Source organism: Myotis yumanensis, unplaced genomic scaffold, assembly GCF_028538775.1.
Source record: "Myotis yumanensis isolate MYYU_CA2020_CCGP unplaced genomic scaffold, mMyoYum1.0.hap1 SCAF_16, whole genome shotgun sequence".
In the NCBI taxonomy this organism is placed as follows: domain Eukaryota; kingdom Metazoa; phylum Chordata; class Mammalia; order Chiroptera; family Vespertilionidae; genus Myotis; species Myotis yumanensis.
The window spans coordinates 36,363,415-36,381,637 of NW_027223767.1; the positions used below are offsets into that span (position 1 = coordinate 36,363,415).

The 18,223-nt window shown below is 37.6% G+C and overlaps 1 protein-coding gene across 3 annotated transcripts in view; it reads left to right on the forward strand.

Annotated features, from left to right (window-relative positions):
- Positions 1 to 18,223, forward strand: part of CEP112 (centrosomal protein 112) — a 296,853-nt gene that overhangs the window by 18,393 nt on the left and 260,237 nt on the right. For 2 of the 3 annotated variants that reach the window (XM_070394174.1, XM_070394176.1), the window contains exon 5: positions 4,731 to 4,787. The exons of the other annotated variant lie outside the window; for it this stretch is intronic. In XM_070394174.1, the coding sequence (XP_070250275.1) occupies positions 4,731 to 4,787 (57 nt within the window). The remainder of the gene's footprint in view (positions 1 to 4,730; positions 4,788 to 18,223) is intronic. 3 annotated transcript variants of the gene reach the window in all.

The following is an 18,223-nucleotide window of genomic DNA, read 5'->3' on the forward strand; positions in this document are numbered from 1 at the left end:
TTACCTTTCTGTCTTAAACCTGTGACATGTAGTCTGTCCTCTTTTTTTAATTACAGATAATAACCCATAATGTGGGTTTTCTGTAATTTAACCTGTGTCTGTTGCTTTCAATTCTTTGTTGTTATAAGGAATGTCTTTATAGAATGTTAACATCCTATTACATACACCATTATGCCTCTGCATGTGTTTGGGGCCATTATTGATCCCCAGAAAAGGGTTGCTATTTCAATAGCTAGACACATTAACAAATTTAGTGGGATCATTAGTAGGCTCAACATCTTGTGCATTGGTAACAGAAATCCATATGGGCTAGTATGGGTGGATCTCTAAGATATATAAAGTTCAAAAGAAGTACATGAAAGAATAGGAAGCTTCCATTTGTGTGTTTATCTGTGTATTTTAAAGAGCATATGTGGATACATGTGTGTACATGTGCATGGAATATTTCTGGGTGCATTATACAAAACTGTTTTACCTTTATGGAATAGGACTAGCCTGGGAGAAAAGTTACAAACATTTTTTTGTACATGTGTCTATGTCAGTTTTAATCACACACTTATTTTTTTATTGCTACAGTCAATGTGCCCTCCAAAATGCCATCTTGTTTGGTATGCGCATTGCTAACATTAGTGATGCACATTAATAAATTTGCTATATATAACAAATAGACAGATCTTAACATAAGATTGACAATTTTTCCCATAAGTAACCTAAATATTTATGTATTCCACTTGTATTCCTAATTTGTTCAAACAGAAACCAGTGGCACAAGTTGTACCACTGATGGAGCACCTACTATGTGCTAGATACTATTCTAGAAGTCTTCTGTGAGTTATCTGACTATATCTTCTCTACAGTTGCGTGAGGCTGGCATGATTGCTCTTTGTGTTACAGTGAGGTAGCAGCTTCAGCAAGGTCAAGCAACTTTCCCGGTGATGGACCCAGGTTTTTATGATTTCAGACCCTGTGTTCTCTCTAGTAACCCATGTAGGCGTGAGCACTTATGCAGCAAATATGGAAATTTCACTTCAGTCGTCTTTTCCCCACTTGAACTACATCAGCAATCCTGGAGGACTGTGCCTTTGTTCTTGGTTATTTCTAGGTTCAGCTGAAATGAGGCAGCTTGCCTTCATCCAGATCTCACTTCTGACACTTGGCAACCATGTGTCCTCAGGCAAGTTACTTAGTTTCTCTAAACCCCAGTTTCATCTTTCGTAAAATGGAGATAGAGAGTCTTTGACTTGGGACTCGTGCAAGTGTTACTGTTGCTGCCACCATCCCCCATCTCTGCTGTGGTGATTGTCATTTTCCTCGTTCATACAGGGCTTGCATATTAGATTGTTTGACCTTTCTTTGGATTATCTAATTATGTAATCTTCCCAAAGGGTATTATCTTAAAACCTATTGGTCATTAATTATTTTGAGATACTAAACATTGTTTTGTGTTGCTGAGAAAAATAAATGGAATTAATGGCTATGTAAAAGGTTCTGACTATAAGTATGAACTCTGCATACTCTCAGAGCACAAAGTCGTAACAGTATTTTAAAAGAGACTTTGAAGGAATCTTTATTTGTGTAACTTAGCAAGTCCCTTTTTCCAGGAGAGATGGAATATAGTGTGGATGGCTTCCCCCCCGCCCCCATTTTGCCACAGCATGTATTAGAAGCTGCCTAAGTAATAGTAGACTTCAGTTCATGTCATCAGCTCATGCATTTCCCCAGAGACCAGAACATAAGATAATAGGTTGTATACTCGTCTTATAATTTTGTGAACAATGTTTTGAAGCTTCTTTTTAATGGCTTGTAATGATTTATGTGACTTTTTAGTGAAGTATGATATGGTCTTGTACCGTGGTCGGCAAACCGCGGCTCGCGAGCCACGTGCGGCTCTTTGGCCCCTTGAGTGTGGCTCTTCCACAAAATACCACGTGCGGGCGGACGCATACAGTGCGATTGAAACTTCGTGGCCCATGCGCAGAAGTTGGTATTTTGTGGAAGAACCGGTATTTTGTGGAAGAGCCACACTCAAGGGGCCAAAGAGCTGCATGTGACTCGTGAGCCGCGGTTTGCCAAGCCGCAGTTTGCCGACCACTGGTCTAGTAGCTTAGCTTATCACCACAATGCAGTTAGGTTGTGGGATAGTAAAAGAATGATTTAATACCACATTATATTTACTTGAAACTTTTATGAAAATGAATGAGTTAGGCGATGGTGAAAAGGAGTGAAGTTGAATCAACCCCAACCTTTAAACCCTGCTTTGCACTAGAAGAAACGCATTAATCCTACTTACTATAGAGGACTTTATTGATGAAAAAGAAGGCATTAGATGCCATTTTATAAAGAACTACTATCCACATTGCTTAAAAATTCTAGGAGTGTGCAAGCAGAATTATTATTTATTATATATTACTTTTGCCATATTAAATTTAGGTTAACTTTATATAAATTAAAGTTTTATATTTTAATTTGTGTTCTCTAAATAATAAATGTGTTCATACCTATAGGAAAAGACTTAGAGAATAATTATCCTATTTTAAATGATTATAGAGGAGTATAATTTTTGCATCTTGCTTTAATGAGATCTTTCCATGGGATATTTAATGCCAGATTTTAGTTTGGAATGAAGGATCTAATTATATTCCTGCCCTTAATGGAAAATATGATTTGCTTTACAATGATCTGCTTTATGATGTGGTTTTCTGGGAATGCATTGTAGCAAAAAGCTGGGACTATGTCCTTTACAAATGTCCCCTGATATAGCTAGTACTATTTCATTTCTTGTGCAGTTTAATAGCATGGCCAGCAGATGGTGCCCAAGTATAATGAAAATGTACTTGTGATTTTGTTGATTTATATAAAAAAACATTTTTCACTTTAAAATATTGATTTAATTTTTAGTCTGGATATTTAAAAAACTATAATATGACCTTTTTACCTTGTTAAGCTCCATTTTTATATGTAAATGACACTAACACTATAAATAGTTCCTGCTCGTAGGTTGTTGGATGAATTTATGGGTGAGCCAAGCGATACCTTTCCTTCCGAGGGGTTCTTTATGGCCATTGGTGTAAGTAAATATGGTTAGGATTACACATAGTTAAACATCCTTAAATATTATTCACAAAAGTACATTTATTTTATTTAAGAATAGTCCTGTTGTTTGGGCAAAAATATTCCACAGCAGCCCTGTCCAACAGAACTTTCTGTGATGGTGTAAATGTTCTATAGCTGTGCCATCTGATACAGTCCCACTGTTCCCATATGACTCTGGAGCACTTGAAATTCAGCTAGTGTGGCCGAGGAAGTTAATTTCATTTATTCTATTAAATTTAGTGGGGTGATATTGGTTACATAGGTTTCCAGTGTACAAGTCTATGATACATCATCTGTATATTGCATTGTGTGCTCACCACACAGTCAACTCTCCTTCCTTCACCATATATTTGACCCCTCTACCCTCTTCTACCTCCTTAAATTTTAATTGATTTGAATAGCCATAGGTGATCGGTGGCTCCGTAACCGGGCTTGGAGTTCTAGACCTGGGTCTTCTGCTGGGCCATTGCAAAACCTGACCTACCAGAGGAAGAGGTGCTGGCTAGGTGGGGAAGTGGAATGGGACTGGGGACTAGGAGTTGGGTATTGGTGCACAGGAACTGCCTCTGCCCCAGGGGAGACCTGTATTCTGTGCTTAGCTTAGTTTACGGTATCTCCCTTTTCCATGATGATCGCCCATGATCAGCTTCTAGTTGCTCCTCTGCTCAGTACAGGTTTCAGAGCAGCTGTCCCTAACAAGTCTTTTCAAAAAAAGAAAAATCATTTATATTATATTAATTTAAAAAATAATCATCTTCATCATTTTTTTTGGGCAGAACACTTTGGAATTTGATATTTTTAACACAATGGACACTGTTATTTAGACATTTAACCTTGAGCTCTAGAAATAAGATATTATTTCTTAGGATATCAATAAAACATAACTTTCACACACTTATAAAGTCACTTAGCTACTCATTAATTTTTAACATTAAACATCATTAAATTAAATGCTAATTAAACATCATTCTTAGATATTTACCAAGGCAAGGTCAAGTGGTAACAAATTGTAACTAAGAGGGAATAGGCTTGAAAATAATGGTCTTACATTTCTTTTAGGCTTTCTTTTCCCCCCGGTGAGTTGGACTTCTGACAAAATTAGTCATTTTTTCTTTTAAATATATTTTAATGAGTGGGGTTTTGTAATAGTATTTTTTTATTTCACAAGCAAGTTTCTTTTTGTGAGTTTATAATATGGGACAGTTTTAATTGTCCTTTTAATAAACAAAAAAGGATGACAGCTCATAAATATATTGTAACATTTAATTTTAAGGGAGTTAAGGTACTTTCTGAGTGCTATACTGTTAAGCCAGAGTTATATTAATAAGTGTTGATTTAAATGTGTGACTTTTAAAGGTGTTTTTATTTTTTAAATCAAATGTGTTATTTTAAAGGAGGAAATGGGAACACTATGAAGTCTTAAAATGTTTATGAATCTCTGGTCAACTTTTAGTTTTGTGAAGTTTCTTATTTTTTTGAAATTTAGTGTTTTTTTTAATAAAGTTACCGTTGAAAAATTAAAATAAATATGTGTGGGTCATTGGAAGTAACTTTCATTTTCTTATTTTCAGTATTATTTGATACTTTCCTGCATTATTGCTTGTTGCTATTTATTTTTATTTTTCATTCATATTTAGCAATGCCATAGAAGACTGTTCTGAAGATGGCATAGAACAGTATTACCTGCTGCTCAGGTGAATGCAAAGTCATGAATCTAAAGTTCTCATTTTAATGTTCTGGTCATTTTTGGTGCAGTAGTTGTATTACTCTTAAAGTGTCTTACACCTGTGAAAAGCACACCTGAAACATGTGTATGAAAATGCACAGGTACGGTTTAAAGAACAATTATAAACATCCCTTTCCCTTTAAGCCGAGAAATAGCACATTACAATACTCCAGGCGACCTTCCGTGTCCTTTCCCTACAGCCTCCACTTCCCTTCTCCCGAGAGCGCCACTGTTCTGTGTTTTGTGATTATCATTTTTTTAACTTTATATAAGTGGAATCATGCCCTGTATATTATTTTGACACTTGCTTCTTTCTCTCGTATACTTCCGATTCATCCAAGTTAATAAATGTAGCTGTAATTTATTCTTTGTTTTGTGGTAAACTTAAACTTAAAATCAATGTATAATGCGTACATCAAGACACACAAATCTTAAGTGTAAAGCTTGAAAATATAGGAGAAATGCTTTATGACAACACATTTGGCAATGATTAATTGGCTGTGACACCAAAAGCGCAGACAACAAAAGAGAAAATAGATAACCTGGACTACACCAAAATTTAAAATGTTTGTTTATTGAAGGACACAATCAGCAGAATGAAAAGGCAACCCATGGAATGGGGGAAAATATTTGCAAATCATATATCTGAAAAAGGGTTGATATCTAGAATATGTAAAGAATCCTACAACTCGGTAAGGAAACTAACAACCCAGTTGAAAAAATGGACAAAGGACTTGAATAGACATTTCTCCCAAGAAGATATTCAAACAGCAAATAGTCATATAAAAAGATGCTAAATAAACATCACTAATCATTCTGGAAATGCAAATCAAAACCATGATGAGATACCACCTACTAGGATGGCAACTATTTAAAAAACAAATAAATATTGGCAAGGATGTGGAGAAATTGGAACCCTTGTGCATTGTTAGTGGGAATGTAAAATGGTATGGCTGCTGTGGAAAATAGTATGGTAGTTCCTCAAAAAAATAAAAAAAATAGAATTATCTTATGATCAATCAATCCCACTTCTGGGTACTTATCCAAAAGAATTGAGAACAGAGACTTAAACAGATATGTGTACAACTGTGTTCATAACATCATATTCACAATAGACCAAAGACAGAATCACCCCAAATGGCCATCAATGGATGAATGGATAAACAATATGTGGTATTTACATACCATGGACTATTTTTGAGCCTTAAAAAGGGAGGAAATTCTGACATGTTACAGTATGGATGAGCCTTGAATATATTATGCTAAGGGAAATGAGCCAGTCACAAAAAGACAAATACTGTATTACTGCACTTATATGAGGTTCCTAGAATAGTCAAATTCATAGGAAGTAGAATGGTGGTTGCCAGGGGCTGGGGACAGCGGGAGTGGGGACTTAATTGTTAAAAGGTTACAGAGTTTCAGTTTGGTGAGATGAAAAAGTTCTGGAGATGGATGGTGATGATAGTTGCACAACAGTGTGAATGTAGTTACAATCACTGAACTGTATATTAAAAATGGTTAAGGTGGTACATTTTATGTTAGGTGTATTTTGCCACAACTAAAGATAAATAAGGGAAAGAAAACACAAATTAGCAATATCAGGAATGAATGAAAGAAGCTCCACACAGATCCTGCAGGCATTAATATTATAAGAAAATATTATAAATGACTATACCAGTGGAAACTTTGATGAAATAGACATATTTCTTGAAAGACACAAAAATCACTACTGACTCAAGAAAAAATTAGAAATGTAAGGGGCCCTATCTCTACCAAAGAAATTTAATTTGTAATTAACCACCTTCTCACAAATAACTTTCCAAACTCCAATGGCTTTCTTGATGAATTGTATCAGGATTTTATAGAAGAAAATTATATCATTCTGCATTTTTTTTTTGTATAATAAAGAAAGAAAGACAAAATGCTTCTCAACTCATTTGGTTAAGTCAGTATTTTTTTGTTTCTGAAAGAAGACAAAGACAATACAAGAACATAAACTGTGTACCAATATTTCCTCATGTACATAGATTTAAAAATTTGTAATTAGCATACTGTATCCAGAAAACATAAAAAGCATATTATATCATGAATAGATGGACTTATTCCAGTAGTAAGAGGTTGGTTGGCACTTGAAAATCTATTTCATTATATAAATAAGAAAGAAAAATCACATGAGTATCTCAATAGATGCAGAGAAAACATTTAACAAAATGCAACATCCATCTATGATAGAAACTCTCAGAAAATTAGGAATAGAAAGGAACTTCCTCCGCCTGATTTAAACCCAAAGCGGTTATAAAAAAAGAAAAGAGGTCTTAGCAGTCCCGATTTGTAGAGTTAAAGCTGCAGTAATAAAGACAGCAGTGTTGGTGAAGGGATAGATAGAGAGATCCATGAAATAGAATGGAAATTCTAGAAATAGGTGTATGCGTATGTATATGGTTAATTGACTTTTCACAAAGATGGCGATGGAATGAAGTGAAGGAAGGCCTTTTCATCAAATTATGTTTGAACAACTGGATACCCACATGGGGAAAATGAAGTGGGTTATAGAATGAAAATGAAAATGCTAAGAACTATAGGACTTCTAGAAGGAAACAGAAACATCTTTGTGGCCATTGCAAAGAGTTCTACAATAGGATATTAAAAAATGAAGAAAAAACTATTAACTGGACTATGAAAATTAAAAGACACCATTTGGAAAATTGCCTGGCAAGGCACAGATGCGAGAAAATATTCTGAATACATACATCTGAGAAAGCACTTGGGTCCAGAATATGTGAAGAACTCACAACTCAAGAAAAGGTAGATAACAACTCAATGTGTGAAAGATTTTACAGACACATCACAAAAGAAAACATATAAATGGCTAATACACACAAATGAAAAGGTGATCAACATCATTCTTTATTAGGAAAATGCAAATTATTAATATGTGATACATTACACACCCGTTAAAATGGCTAAAAATAAAAAGACTGAGAAGATCAATAGGATTACGATATGATGAATTGGAAGTCTATTCTGTTGACAGGAATAGAAAATAGCATGCCCACTTTGCAAATTTCCTTTAAAGTTTAAGATAATTTACCATATGATCCACAATTCTATTCCTAGGTGTTTAGTCAAGAGAAATGAAAATGCATGTCCACATAAATATTTGAGCTTGAATATTCATAGAAGATTTATTTATAATAGCCCCGATATGGAGACAATCTTAATGTCCATCAGCATATGAGTAAAAAAGCAAGTGATGGTTCATTCACATACTGGAATACTACACCAATAAAATGAAATAAACTTCTTTTTTCTTTTTTTTTTTTTTTTAATTTTTCGCTTAAAGTATTACAAAGGGTATCACATAAGTGTCCTTTTTTCCCCCCCGCCCTTGACAAACCCCTACCCTCCCTTACCCCCCAGTGTCTTATGTCCATTAGTTATGTTTATATGCATGCATACAAGTCCTTCGGTTGATCTCTTACTCCCCTCCCTCCTGCCCCCCAACTCTCTCTGGCCTTCCCACTGCAGTTTGACAATCAGTTTGAGGCAGCTCTGCCTCTGTATCTATTATTGTTCAAAAGTTTGTAATGGTCTTTATTATCCATGAATGAGTGAGATCATGTGGTATTTTTCCTTCATTGACTGGCTTGTTTCACTTAGCATAATGCTCTCCAGTTCCATCCATGATGTTGCAAATGGTAGGAGTTCCTTCTTTTTAACAGCAGCATAGTATTCCATCGTGTAGATGTACCACAGTTTTCTAATCCATTCATCTACTGATGGGCACTTAGGCTGTTTCCAGATCTTAGCTATGGTGAATTGTGCTGCTATGAACATCTGGTTACATATATCCTTTCTGATAGGTGTTTCTGGTTTCTTGGGATATATTCCTAGTAGTGGGATCACAGGGTCAAATGGGAGTTCCATTTCCAATTTTTTGAGGAACCTCCATACTGCCTTCCATAGTGGCTGCACCAGTCTGCATTCCCACCAGCAGTGCACAAGTGTTCCTTTTTCTCCACATCCTCTCCAGCACTTGTCGTTTGTTGATTTGTTGATGATGGCCATTCTGACAGGTGTGAGATGGTACCTCATTGTTGTTTTGATTTGCATCTCTCGGATGATTAGTGACTTTGAGCATGTTTTCATATGTCTCTTGGCTTTCTGAATGTCCTCTTTTGAAAGGTGTCTATTTAGATCCTTTGCCCATTTTTTGATTGGATTGTTTATCTTCTTTTTGTTAAGTTGTATGAGTTCCCTATAAATTTTGGAGATTAAGCCCTTATCAGATATAACGTTGGCAAATATGTTTTCCCAAGAGGTGGGTTTTCTTGTTGTTTTGTTGATGGTTTCTTTTGCTGTGCAGAAGCTTTTTATTTTGATGTAGTCCCATTTGTTCAGTTTCTCTTTAGTTTCAACTGCCCTAGGAGCTGTATCAGTGAAGAAATTGTTTTGGCATATGTCTGAGATTTTGTTGCCTTTGTATTCTTCTAGAATTTTTATGGTTTCCTGTCGTACATTTAAGTCCTTTATCCATTTTGAGTTTATTCTTGTGTATGGTGTAAGTTGGTGGTCTAGTTTCATTTTCTTGCATATGTCTGTCCAATTTTCCCAACACCATTTATTGAAGAGACTATCTTGGCTCCATTGTATGTTCATGCCTCCTTTGTCAAAAATTAATTGAGCATATTGGTTCGGGCTAATTTCTGGACTCTCTATTCTATTCCACTGGTCTATATGTCTGTTCTTGTGCCAGTACCAGGCAGTTTTGAGAACAGTGGCTTTGTAATACAGTTTGATATCTGGCATTGAGATCCCACCTACTTTGTTCTTTCTCAGGATCGCTGCAGCTATTCGGGGTCTTTTTTTATTCCAGATGAATTTTTGGAGAGTTCGTTCTAGATCTTTGAAGAAGGCCATTGGTATTTTAATGGGAAGTGCATTGAATTTATAGATTGCTTTGGGTAGTATGGACATTTTAATGATGTTGATTCTACCAATCCAAGAACATGGTATGTTCTTCCATCTGTTTATGTCTTCCTCTATCTCTTTTTTCAACGTCCTGTAGTTTTCTGAGTAGAGGTCTTTAACCTCTTTAGTTAAGTTTATTCCTAGGTATCTTAATTTTTTTGGTGCGATGGTAAATGGGATTGTTTTTCTAATCTCTCTTTCTGAAAGTTCACTATTGGTGTATAGAAATGCCTCAGATTTCTTGGGGTTAATTTTGTATCCTGCTACATTGCCAAATTCATGTATTAAGTCTAGTAGCTTTTTGCTGGAGTCTCTAGGGTTTTGTATGTATAATATCATGTCATCTGCAAATAAGGACAGTTTTACTTCCTCTTTTCCAATTTGGATGCCTTTTATTTCTTCTTCTTGCCTAATTGCAATGGCTAATACTTCCAGTACTATGTTGAACAGGAGTGGTGAGAGTGGGCATCCCTGTCTTGTTCCTGTTCTTAGGGGAAATGGTGTTAGTTTTTGACCATTGAGTATGATGTTGGCTGTGGGCCTGTCATATATGGCTTTTATTATGTTGAGGTATGATCCTTCTATTCCCACCTTTCTGAGAGTTTTTATCAAAAATGGGTGTTGGATTTTGTCGAATGCTTTTTCTGCATCAATTGATATGACCATGTGGTTTTTTTCTTTCAATTTGTTTATGTGATGTATCACATTTATTGATTTACGGATGTTGTACCATCCTTGCATCTCTGGGATAAATCCTACTTGGTCATGGTGTATGATCCTTCTGATGTACTGCTGGATCCGATTTGCTAAGATTTTGTTGAGGATTTTGGCATCTATGTTCATGAGGGATATTGGCCTGTAATTCTCTTTCATTGTGATGTCTTTACCTGGTTTTGGTATTAGGGTGATGCTGGCTTCATAGAATGAGCTTGGAAGTGTTCCTTCCTCTTGAATTTTTTGTAGTAGTCTGAGGAGGGTAGGTTTTAGTTCTTCCTTGAATGTTTGGTAGAACTCCCCTGTGAAGCCGTCTGGCCCTGGGCTTTTGTTTGCTGGAAGCTTTCTGATGACTGCTTCAATTTCTTCCATAGTTATTGGCCTATTGAGGTTTTTAGATTCTTCCTGATTGAGTTTTGGAATGTTGTATTTTTCTAGGAATTTGTCCATTTCCTCCAGGTTGTCTAGTTTGTTGGAGTAGAGTTGCCCGTAGTATTGTTTAACAATCATTTGTATTTCTGTGGGGTCTGTTGTTATTTCGCCTCTATCATTTCTGATTTGGTTTATTTGGGACCTTTCTCTTTGCTTCTTGGTGAGCCTGGCGAGGGGTTTTGTCAATCTTGTTTATCCTTTCAAAGAACCAGCTCTTGGTTTCATTGATTTTCTGTATTGTTTTTTTGGTCTCTATGTCATTGATTTCTGCTCTAATCTTTATTATCTCCTTCCTTCTGCTCACTCTGGGGTTTTCTTGTTGCTCTCTTTCTAATTCTTTGAGTTGTAGAGTTAGATGATTGACTACCATTTTTTCTTGTTTTTTGAGATAGGCCTGTAGAGCTATAAACTTCCCTCTCAGGACTGCTTTCCTTGTGTCCCAGAGGTTTTGGATTGTTGTGTTTTCATTGTCATTAGTGTCCAGGATGTTTTTAATTTCTTCTTTGATGTCATCGGTAACCCAATCAATATTTAATAACATGCTATTCAGCTTCCAAGTGTTTGAGTATTTTGGGTTGTTTTTATTGTAGTTTATTTCTAACATTATGCCATCATGGTCTGAGAAGATGCTTTTTATGATCTCAATCTTCTTGAATTTGTGGAGACTTTGCTTGTGACCCAATATGTGGTCTATTTTTGAATATGTCCCATGAGCACCTGAGAGGAATGTATATTCCGCAGCTGTGGGGTGTAGTGTTCTGAAGATGTCAATTAAGTCCATCTGATCTAGTGAGTCATTTAGGATTGCTGTTTCTTTGCTGATTGTTTGTCTAGCGGATTTATCCAGTGATGTCAGTGGTGTATTAAAGTCCCCTACTATGATTGTGTTATTGTCGATATCTCCCCTGATATCTTCCAGAAGTTTTCTTATGTATGTGGGTGCTCCTGCATTGGGTGCATATATGTTTACCAGGGTTATATCTTCTTGTTGTATTGATCCCTTTAGTATTATGAAGTGGCCTTCCTTATCTCTGGTTATGGCCTTCACTTTGAGATGTATTTTGTCAGATATAAGTATTGCTACCCCAGCTTTCTTTTCCTTTCCATTTGCGTGAAAGATATTTTTCCATCCCTTCACTTTCAGTCTGTGTGAGTCCTTTCCAATGAGGTGGGTCTCTTGTAGACAGCAGATGTATGGGTCATGTTTTTTTATCCATTCAGCCACTCGATGTCTTTTATTTGGAGCATTTAGTCCATTTACATTTAAAGTTATTATTGAAAGGTACTTGTTTGTAGCCATTTCTTTTTTTGTGTGTGTGTGTGGCTGTTTTCTTTCTGAGCTTGATATTTCTTCTTTTACACCAGTCCCTTTAGCGTTTCTTGCATGGCTGGCTTGGTGGTGATAAACTCCCTTAGCCCTTTTTTGTCTGTGAAGCTTCTTATTTCCCCTTCAATTTTGAATGATAGCCTTGCTGGATAGAGTATTCTTGGATTCAGTCCTTTGCTTTGCATCACTTTGTAGATTTCCGTCCATTCTTTTCTGGCCTGATGTGTTTCTGTTGAGAAATCATTTGATAATCTAATGGGAGATCCCTTGTATGTTACTTTCCGCCTCTCTCTTGCAGCCTGTAAGATTCTCTCTTTATCCTGAACATTTGCCATGGTAATTATGATGTGTCTTGGTGTGGGTCTTTTCGGGTTCACCTTGTTTGGGACTCTCTGGGCTTGTGTGACTTTTTTCTTCCCCACCTCAGGGAAGTTTTCTGATATTATTTCTTCGAATAGGTTTTCTAATCCATGTTCATCTTTCTGTTGTTCTGGCACCCCTATTATTCGTATGTTGCTTCGTTTCATGTTGTCCCAAAGTTCCCTTAGGCTCTCCTCCTGTCTTTTAATTTTTTTCTCCATTTGCAGTACAGTTTGAGTGTGTTTTGCTTCCTTGTCTTCTAATTCACTGATTCGGTCCTCCGCTTCTCCCAGTCTACTGTTGATACTTTCAATGGTGTTTTTTATTGCAGCTATGTCGCTCTTCATTTCTTCTTGGGACTTACTTAAGTTGTTGATTTTTTCATCTGTTTCTTCTAGCTTCTTGCATACGTAGTTGAGTTTTTCATCTGTTTCTTCTTGCTTCTTGAACATCCGGTGCATGTACTCTAGGAACCTTATTCTGAATTCTTTTTCCGTCATGTTGCATATCTCTGTCTCACTTAGCTGCTTTTCTGGCGAGTCCTCCTTTTCTTTCCTTTGGGGGTTTCTTTGTCTACCCATGTTTGATCTCACTGACATTACTAGTTGTTGAATCGTTCAGTGGCTGGACCCTGGGTGGCAGTGGCTGCTCCCTGGGTGGCAGTGGCTCCTCGGGCTGTGGTTGCTCCTTGGGCGGTTGTGGTAGCAGCGGCTCCTCTGTTGATAGCAGGGCCTCTGATGGGTGCTGTTCACAGTTGTGGTGGCTCTTCTGGCTGGTGGAGGGAGGCTTCAGACGCAGCAACTTTCCGTGGAGGGGTGCAGGTCTCCCCTTGGCTCTTGCAGTCACGCTGTTTGCGAATCGTTGCCTCCGGGTTAGTAGCCGATCTCTGGATGCCGGTAAACGCTGCCTGAGATGGCGCGGTCTCGCCGCTGCGCTGGCGCCCAGAGGGAGGTTTCAGCCTCAATCTCTAACCATCCGCATTTTTTAGGAGTTTTCTGTCTTTCCTGGCTGCAGACTGTCTCTCAGCTGAACCTCCCCAGCTTGATCAGGCTGATTGTTACCCGTTTCAGCTGCTCGCCCCTATCTGGTCCGGGACAAAGCACCAACACGTCCGTCTAAGCCTCCGCCATTTTCTCTCTCCTGAAATAAACTTCTGATATGTGTAACAACATGGCTGAATCTCAGAAACATTTTCCTCAGTTACATAAGCCAGACAAAAATGTACATAGTTTTGATTCCATGTATTTGAGATTCCACAAAATGCACTTGCCTGGGTTTGCAGAAGGGAGTAGATTGATTCCAAAGGAGCTCAAGAGAACTTTGGGGTGTGATAGAATCTCTCTCTTTAGTGATGGTTATACCGTATATACATTTGTCAAAACTCATCAAATTCTACATTTTAAATGGGTAAGATTTTATTGTAAGTAAATGATATCTCAATAAACTTAATAAAAATAATATCCAGCAAGGTGTAGCCAAGGCTTCTTTGGTGTGGCTTTTTCCAATCTAAACATCTGTGAACTAAAGGAGTAAGTTACTCTGCCCCCCCTCCCCCCCCCCACTGCCCCATCCACTCACATAGGCAACACAGTGGTGAGAGAGGAACTGGACCTTCACTTAGAAAACTGAAAGTGCAACACATAGACAATGACAGTTCTATAGCATTCTGAAATCTAGCCAGACATCCTATCTGTTGCCTGTTTCTTTTAAAAAAAAATTATTTGGTTTCTTTAACAATATACTTTTATTGATTTCAGAGAGGAAGGGAGAGGGAGAGAGAGAGAGAAACATCAATGATGAGAAAACCATTGATCGGCTGCCTCCTGCATGCTCCCTACTGGGGATTGAGCCTACAACCCGGGCATGTGCCCTGACTGGGAATCTAACCATGACCTCCTGGTTCATAGGTCGATGCTCAGCCACTGAGCCACGCCAGCTGTGTCTTGATTAGGGCTTAGTGCTTCTTCCTGGGTTTGTTCTTCATGGCCTGGGCTTTTCCCTCTGAATTACCTTTCCTTTACCATAAGAAGTGATTCGTTTTAAGCCTAGTAGTTTTCTTAGCCTGCTTCCCATTTGTAGAGTTTGGGGACTCAGAAGCCTCTTTTCATTCTGAATGTTCTGTCCCTTTCACATGAAGCCGGTCTGACCCCTTGTTTTTGAGGCTGCGTTTATGTTCTTTGCCCTTCTGGGGCATGTAGCTTCTTATTAAGTCATAATTTTCAAATGACCACGCGCACTGGTCTTTAGCTTCCTCTCAGAGCAAGGAACTCCATCCCTGCCTCTGGTTTCCTGGTGAGTTTGACTTTATTCCTCAACTTCAGGGGTCCTCAAACTTTTTAAACGGGGCCAGTTCACTGTCCCTCAGACCGTTGGAGGGCCGGACTATAGTTTAAAAAAAAACTATGAACAAATTCCTATGCACACTGCACATATCTTATTTTGAAGTAAAAAAAACAAAATGGGAACAAATACAATATTTGTATTTGCATGTGGCCCGCGGGCCGTAGTTTGAGGACCCCTGCCTACTTTGAGGAACTTTGATTCCCTCCTACTTCTCTGCAGTCACACTTCCTGCTGCCTCTGGTTGTTTCTGGAACCAGGGCCTGGCAGACCTTCAGTTTCCATCCTTCTCACGGCATTGCATTTTTGTTCTTGCTCACAGTGGTGTCATGGGTTACTCTTTTAGGCTCTTCTCTGGTACAGTCTTAAGTGCCACTGTCACTACTGTATCTTTAACTCTTATTCTCCAAATTTCTGTCTTATTTGCTCCTTCTGGAATTCATGTTATTTCGACATTGGAGATTTTGAATGTATCTTCCTTATCTCTTGCATTTGCTTTTATTATTATTATATTCATCCCTTTATTTTCTCCTTTGTGTTCTTAGGATACTTTTTGAACTAGTTTAATTTGCTGATTTGATTTTATGCTATATTTAGTCAGCTGTTCTTCCATTATGGTTTTACAATTTGATAATCATGTTTTTCATTTGTAAGCACATTTTTATGATCACAGATTGTTCATTTCCTTTCTACAGCTGAAATGTTCATTTGAATCACAGAGCACAGATTAAAAATACATTTTATAAGTTTCTCCCTTAAAAAATACATTTTCTTTTGTAGGAGGACATGTGATTGCTCTTTCTTTAGGCTTTTAAATCTTATATGTGTCATTGGTTATCTCTTTCTCTTTATAGGGACCAAGTCTCTGTTCCTCTAGTATTTGGAACAACAGAGGTGCTGAGTGAATGTTTCTGAATTCCTGTTGAAATATTTTAGCATTAGGGAAAAGTGAAAGGAAAAAATGGCTATTTCCTATACCCAATTTGCTATTACGAGGAGTGAAAAGGCATTTGATGTCAGGGCTTCTTATGATGTGCTGGAGCTTTTCTGGCTGTGTTAGTTCTGGCGCCCTCAGGTTAATCAAGCCATAGTCCCTCTTTTCTAATTGGCCAAGTACCATAATCATGAGCTCGCTGTAATCACGCCCCCTGTACTAATTGTAGGCTGTCTTTATGAGCACCATGGCTTGCTAGTCTGTTACCCTTCAGAAGAAGGTTTATAGGGTTGAGCTTTGCCTTCTATCCTCTGTCTTACTGTTCACCTTGACCTCCAGCCCCATCTCTGTGATTCTGAGCTACCTTTGTACCTACTTACAGTTTTAGTTAATTGTGTTACCAGCTTGAATCAGTCTCAGTGGCCAGAAATGAAATATCTAGGCCTAATGTCCTAAGTTTCTGTGCCAGCCAGATTTTAGTGCTGATACTGACCTTCCTCTTTTCCTTGGTTCAGCTGCCTCCACCTGGAGCTGGCTCCGAAGCCTCTGCTCCATTTGGCCTGCGTTGGCACGTGTTCTGGGGCAATAGAATGCATTTGGTTTTGGACATGTTGAAATCGAGGTGGGGCTATTTAACTTGTATTTGTAATGGGGTTGGAGGCAGAGAGAGCAATTGGGATGGATATGTGGATTTGGTAATCCAAGCTTCTTATTGTTTAAAAAACTAATAGCATATTGAATTGTCCAGGGAAAGCATGTAAAAGAGAAGTAGATAAGACTAGGCACAGATACCTGGGATTTTAGCTGGTATGGGATGTAGAGAGAGGAAGCTAGTGAAGGTTTCTTTGAAGATTTCCCAAGGAGAGAACCAGGGAAGAATGGTTCTGTGGAGCCAATGAACATGGCAGCTTTAAAACACTGTCCCTCATGCTTTGGTGAGATTAACTAGGGAGGATAAGGACGTTAATGCCTCATTTGCTTGAGCAACTAGGAGATCGTTGGTGACTTTACATACAGCACTTTCAGGGTGAGTGGAAGGCAAATTGCTGATGGAAGAGTACATGGCAGGTTAGGGCATGGGCCCAATAACTTATTTTGAAAATTTATTGTGATGAGAAAGAGGAAGATTGGTACAGAGGATGCTACAAGTAGGTAAAAGGCTGTGTTGTTTTATGTATGCACCCTGAGTAATAAACCAATAAATGTTTCAGTTCTTCTTTTTATTAATATTTTCTATGAGAAGAATTACCTTTAATATTTAAGCATTTTTCAATTTTTAAGTATTGCTCCTTTTTATGACTGTTTAATCTATTCTTAAAGAAGAACAGGCCACTACTTAGTTTAATATATCAGGCTGCCTCTTCCCACACTGAGTATTAAATGCTTCTGTCAGCTCTAGCACATTGGCTGATGAGATTATTTTCAAAATATTTATCTACTTTTTTTCATTTATTTTTAACTATTTGGCTATGTGGGATATTGAGTAGGGGTATACAAAATGGATAGCTCTTTTGAAAATAGCTTTCCCAGACATTCTAAATTATTTTGTAACTAGTCTAAGGAATGTTATTCTATTAGAGTTACTACCAAAAAACACATTCAGTGTAGTCTTGTCATTTTGAGTTACTATTTTATCTTTTTGGAATACTTAGTACAGCTCACTGTTTGTGAAAGAAATCCCGACATGGCTTGTGGTTGAAAGTTAGTGACTTTAATTCATTATATAATGGTTAGTTTCCATTTCACAAATATTGAAGCAGCTGTTCAGAGAACAGATATTTGTAGTCATGGAACTTTCACTGAAGCAATGTGAGTAAAAGTGTAGAGTAGAATATTGGGTAGAATACCAGGCTAGGGTAGAATATTGAGAATGGTATTTTTATATTGTGTTTTTTTGTTCAAGTTTTTTTTCCTACACATGTTGTACTTATCATATTTTACCTGAATTAACATGGTGCACTTAAATTTAATTATTATTATTATTATTATTGATTTTTAGAGATGGAGGGAGGGCGGGAGAGAAAGAGTGGGGGGGGGGGGGCGGAGAGAAAGATCGATTGGCTGCCTCCACACGAAACCCTGGCATGTGCCCTGATTAGGAATTGAACCAGTAACCTTTTGGTGCACAGGATGATGCCCACCCAACTGAGCCACATTGGCCAGGGCGACATGGTGCGTTTTTAAATTGAAGACTTTGATTTATCTTTGGTGTCTGACAAGGTTCCAAATTAATTCAGACTTTCAGCTACATAAAAGTTTCGTTATTTTATATATTTTTAGGTTTCATCTTGATATGGAACATGAATTCCACAAAACTTGCTAACCT